Source organism: Euwallacea fornicatus, unplaced genomic scaffold (assembly GCF_040115645.1).
Source record: "Euwallacea fornicatus isolate EFF26 unplaced genomic scaffold, ASM4011564v1 scaffold_115, whole genome shotgun sequence".
Lineage (NCBI taxonomy): Eukaryota > Metazoa > Arthropoda > Insecta > Coleoptera > Curculionidae > Euwallacea > Euwallacea fornicatus.
The window spans coordinates 79,097-85,022 of NW_027096083.1; the positions used below are offsets into that span (position 1 = coordinate 79,097).

General features: G+C 35.1%; 1 protein-coding gene across 1 annotated transcript; it reads right to left on the reverse strand.

The window, feature by feature from the left end:
- Positions 1-2,567: 2,567 nt before the first annotated feature.
- Positions 2,568-3,614, reverse strand: LOC136350120 (uncharacterized). The gene has a single exon (XM_066301638.1). The coding sequence runs from the start codon at positions 3,612-3,614 to the stop codon at positions 2,568-2,570; it is 1,047 nt and encodes a 348-aa protein (XP_066157735.1).
- Positions 3,615-5,926: the final 2,312 nt, after the last annotated feature.

The window sequence follows — 5,926 nt, forward strand, 5'->3', positions numbered from 1 at the left end:
TTTAGTAAACATACACATTCATACATTGTGACTCATTTGTTTTGGGGTCAGTCTGTAAAAAGTTTATAGATCTTACGATTCAGTCCGGTTATTTTAAAAATTATATATCTCAATAAAATGCACATTTTCATAATAAATAGCCTGGTTGATGTACAATTCAAGGCCTACTACGACAGTTTCTAGGAGCAAAATTTTAATAAATCGCTAATATTACTTATTAAAATTTTGCTCTTAGAAACTGTCGTAGTAGGCCTTGAATTTTATATCAATCAGGCCATTTTCGAAGAAATTGTGCAGTTTATCGAGCTCTATAATTAAAAAAAAATCTGGGCTAATACGCACAATTAATAAAACCTGTTTTTTTTTTTAATAAAACTAATCCAAGTTAGGAAACGTTTATATGACCATTTTTTCATAAAATACAAGGAACCATCCTTTAAAATTAATGACATCACTTAAGTTGCATCCAACATGTATATTTCTTTTAATATTTATTTACAGTGTACTTCCTAAAGGTAAGGAAAATGCTTTGTTTCCTAGATACAAGGTGATAAATGTTTTATACGAAATTTATCAAAACCTACAGCTACAGTTTCCCACTGGATTATTTAAAATTAATTAATTTTAAAATTTCCTAAAACTGTTGAAGAATAAAATACTTAAAATTACTCGGAGAATAACCCAGTCCCAAAACTTTCATCTATTATTATGTAGGAAACACACTGTAAATACACATATTTGATTCTAGAGGTAAGATCACCTACATTATTACCAAAACGTTCATTCAAAAAATAATTGTAATAAAGAAAAATTATAATTCCCCTCCTCATTCCTTTAAATATTTGCTTCGACGTAAAAAATTATTCCGTCAATACATCACTTATTCTTTGTAATTGCACAAATGTTGGTATAAGCCTTTTTAGGTTAACTAAAGAATAAGAAAAAAGGAGATGGGTACGACGGTAGGAGTTGCACAAAGACAAAAGAAACAACAACGTACCAACATAGCTTCGAGACTTTGCGGTGGATAAGGATTTAAACAAGAACAGAAATCGTCGTTGTTAAACATACAGAAGGATAACGAGGATAACGTAGAAGTAAGAAAAACTGGAAAAGATTTTCTCACAGCCGATTCACGTTACGTACAGATAAGAGATACCCTAAGTACAAGATCATTCACGCCATTTGACAATAAGTTTTCAATAATTTCAAAATTCATTTCCAGATCAAAGTATCAATTGAATTTTGAATAACGTAACATAACATTTTGTAAAAATGTAACTTTAATACTTTAATGTCTCTAACGTTCAAGTTAGCTAACTAGCTAGCAATTAAACTAAATTGGAACTTTTTGAAATCTTCGTATTTCGGTTACAAAACATTCTATGGTGTATCGTATAGCGTGAATGGCCCTGTACTTTATTTTGTATAGTTATATTGGAGGGATATTTTTTACGGATGATCCGTTCCATTACGGTACATAGAAGGTGTTTTTTTTTTGAAGGGATGGCAACAAATTAAATTGGCGAATCTGGGACTTATTTTAAGATACAAACCTCAAGTGAAAGCACCTACACAGTTTCCAAAATTTATTTATTTTTCACTTTTCACGTAACACATGCACACTTACCTAACTAATTAAAACCCTTCTATATACCGTAAACATCGCTATTGGGTTTCTTCGTTGTATATTAAGGTTTTAGTTTTTTGTTTTCTGATTTGACAGAGAAAAGAAAGATCCCTAATTATTAAAATATCTAGGTATCTAACGAAAATAAAATAATTATATGTAACGAACAAATCCAATTTTATATACACAAGGTTTGGCACAATTAGCATAGACCTCACCATTGCTATCTTTTAAAGCACGTAAACGTCGTTTCGGTTTTCGGAAGTATCGGTGAGAAAACGAAATTTTGCTTCACGTTGCAACTTGGACGAAATAAAACGCCACATCTTTACTTTACTTTGCGTGCAAATAGAATGATTTACCAAAGTCCCAGGTCGTAGGGATTACACATTGCCGGTCGCATTATCATCACAACTCGGCTGAATAATTTTATTAACTTTTTATTTTAAGTTAAAAAAAATATATTTATTTCGAAAATACAAAATCATAGGTTCATGCAGCACTCGAAAGCAGAGACTAAAATGACTAATTATGCTAATCGGGATTCTCCTTATATAATTAAAAAGTAGCTGACCTAAACTTAAAGCTAGAAGAATGGCCATTTCATGTGTGGCTCGTGTTATTATTATTATAACTCCGCGTGTAAATAATAAAATATATAAATACAGGGTGGTCATTTAGTGCGGTCTCGGAAGATTACGGCTAAACAATTTAATATTTTGAATTTCTTTTTTTTGCGTTGTATAGAACTCGATTATGGGCACATTCTAAAATTGTTTTCGTTTTATACAGGGTGTTCTAAATAAGTGAAAAATATCAGTTATATTTTTTTAAATAGGACACCTCATATATTAATATCGTTTTAGATTTCTTGAGAAAAATAAATGTAAGTTTCATTAAGGTTTACTTGTCCCAAATCTTAAGGATTTCGAAATAATTAAGTTGGTTGCATTTTGACATTGTTGTTGCTGCCGAAGAAGTCCTTATACCATTCATTTACAAGGTTGAAATTGTTGTTGTCAAATTTGGGGTTAGTCGAAGAACCGAAAGCCCTCCGATAGTGTCTGGCAAATGCGTCAGCCTTGTCTTTATCCGTCAAGAGTTCGTTTCCGTTTTCGTTTATGTTAGTAATAGGGTTGTTTTTTTTGTATTTTGCAAGTTTTTTGATTTTCCGCCAGTATGTCTTTCCTTGATCCCTTTCTATTTCTTGACATGTCTCCAGCCATTTGTTTTGTCTGTATTGATATATCAGTCTTTTGACGTTCTTGTTGAGACTATTGATGTTTTTTTTTAGGTCGGTGTCTTGTGTGCGTGTGTATAATCTATATAGTTCTCTTTTGTGTTTTATAAGTTTTAGTACGAATTTGGGTAGTGTATGTGCGTAATAAGATCTTTTCAATTCGGGTGTAAATTTTTGCACTGCAAGAGATATTTGTGCTTGAAGCTGGTCAATAGTAATGGGTTCGGATTGCGATGAAATGTAATTGTCTATGTAGTTTTTCACCTGGTCTGTGTTGGTCCTGTTTAAGTTAAGTTTATTGCTTGTGTTCATTGGAGTCTGGGGAGTGTGTTGGATTTGGTTTAAGTCAATATTGAATGTGATGGACAGATGGTCTGATCCCAGTTCGTTGGTTAGGTTTATGTTTTTAACGTTGTCTCTAAGGTTCTTCGTGTGTAGTAGTATGTCAGGTGTGGAGTCAGGGTTTTGTGGCATAAGGAAGGTAGGTGGTGTGTGTCGTTGTTCGAAGTCTGAATTCTCTAGGAAGTTTTTGAGTTGCTGTTTTTTTCGTCGGTTGATGTTGAAGTCTCCCACCATCAAGGCATGTTTGTATAGGCTGGCCTTGGTAAAGATGTTTGGTTCGATGTCGGAGCAGGGGTGAATATATACCACGAATATGTGGATTTTTTCGGTCGAGAAAGGAAGTGTGAAGTGAATGCATTCGTTTAGGTTGTTATTGAGTACTGGAGGGTTTGCCTTGGCCATCCTAAGTGTTGGCTTGCATAATGCTATCGCCCCTCCCCTAGCGTTGGACCTTTGGTATCCATGTTTAGTAATGTGTGTCCAGTCACGATAGCTTATTGTTTGGTCTGTCTTGGTTTTAGTTTTAACTAGTAGGCAACCGTCCATGTCCTTTTGTTCGATGTAATTGTATAGTGTGTGTTTTTTTGTGTTAGTCCGTTGATGTTGGAGTATATTAGTTTATGAGTCATTGTTGTATGTTCGTTGTTGTCTGTCTGATGTGGCTGATGGGATCAGTTGGAGAAGGTGAGTTGGGATTATTTAGGTCGAACATAAGTATATACATTTGATTTCCGAAAAAAACTACGGTCGTATCGATCTTAAAGTCCTCTATGAATCGGTGTCTTAATTTTTTGAGTAGTTCTTCGCGGTTTACCTCACTATTTTTATTGATGCTGTTTTTGTACTTATTAATTATGAAGTCGTGCGTTGTTATTGGGACGTGGATTCGGCTATCCGCAGTTTTTGTTAATGGGAGTTGGGCTGTGGTTTTGTTAGCGCTTTTGATTCTTACATTTGGGATGTCTTGTATCGGCGCCGTGGGTCTGCGGGGGCACTTAGTGCTCCACGCAGCGTGTTCCTCGGATCCGCATGCTGTACATTTTGGTGGTAGTGGAGACTTACATTGATGTGAGTTGTGGGGTCCCAGACATTTGTTATATTTCACCCCATACGGGCATTTCTCGGTGGTGTGGTCATACTTGGAGCATTTCCCACATGGCGCAGGGATGGGGTTAGGAGGCTTGCTTTCAGTAATTCGATAAGATCTATTGAAGCAGAAGATACGTCGTTCAGCCATAAGTTTCTCGTATGTTCCCTGGTCACCCGTGATCAGACGAAGTATGAGCGTCGGCACCCCTCTCGCTCGTGATATTATCCGTTTGCAATATCTAACTTGCAGTCCCATTCTTTTTAATTGATTGTGGAACATTTCATCCGTAATTTCAGCTTCCACGCCCGTCACCACCGCCGAATATGTTGAAGTAATTATTTTGGGCAGAGATGAGTTTGTTGTGGTTTGTTTGTTGTCTTCTAGCCTATAAGGCTGTGATTAACTCTTGGCTCAGAAGTGTCCTAAGAGTAGCTGTGGTGGCATCGCTGTTGTTGGTTTTAAGCAGGTATTGATTTTCTTGTTTGATTATTACGTCTTTGTTATTTGGGTTGTGTTGTTCCCATATTGTTGCCAGCTTAATGCGTGATGTATTTGAGGGGGTGGTTATGGCGAATGTGTGTTGGTATCTGATAAACCCAGGTTTCTGGGTAGTTGTTGGTTGTTGGGTTGATGTTGAAGGTCTGTTGGGTATTGTTGTATGTGTAGGATCGACTTCAGTGTGAACTTTCTTTGATCGGTTGTCAGTTTGACTGTCCTGCCTTTTGGGTCTACCCCTTTTTTTTCTGCTGTGTGGTGTTACAAACCCGTCCATGTCAGGCTGGGAGGGGCCTTCTGATTCAGAGGTCCCCTCTGTCTCCATGCCCCCAACTATCACTTTGGCCGATGAATTTTTGTGTATTGTTATGTTTTTTCCTGTTTTGCGCTCTACACTGATAAGAATGTTTATTTTATTCGCACCAGACACGTCTTGACTGTATCAAGGCTCGCTCGGTTCTGAATAATTAAGTTTTTTTTTTAAATCATGCAATTTTAAAAACTTTGTTTTGAAGCACTTAAACTGGAGTAAATCGAAATTCATACCAAACCTTAGATATGAGACGTATTTTATGCCAGAATGATTAAAATTGAAATATCTCATACTGTGCGTCCAAAAAATAACATGAAAATTGTATTCTTTTTGAAAGGAAATAACTTGCTTAATTTAAATAGAACACCCCATATTTTATTACTCGAAATAAGAGATAAACATATGACTAATCAAAAATCGTTACACCTTCATGTACCTAAATTACAGGTTTTCTTCGAAAAATAAAATTTAAGAGAAGGTAGCAAAATTAATAACCGCACTATCTATTTTTATTTAATATAAAAGAATTTCTTTTAATAAACACTTAATTATAAACAATTTTCAATATATCCTCCATTCTGATCAATGCAAGCTTGAAGTCGAGTAACATTTCCACGACAAACATTTTCCAGAATATCCCTATTTGCTCTAATAGAGTCAAAAACATAGCGGATTCTGATTTTCATATTGTCTCTTGTTGTTAACTATGTTACTCGACTTCAAGCTTGCATTGATCAGAATGAAGGTTATATTGAAAATTGTTTGTAATTAAGTGTTTATTAAAAGAAATTCTTTTATATTAAATAAAAATAGATA

Bases quoted from the DNA above. Each gene is read 5' to 3' on its own strand.
- LOC136350120 (XM_066301638.1), bottom strand. From the start codon at position 3,614: ATGGCCAAGGCAAACCCTCCAGTACTCAATAACAACCTAAACGAATGC.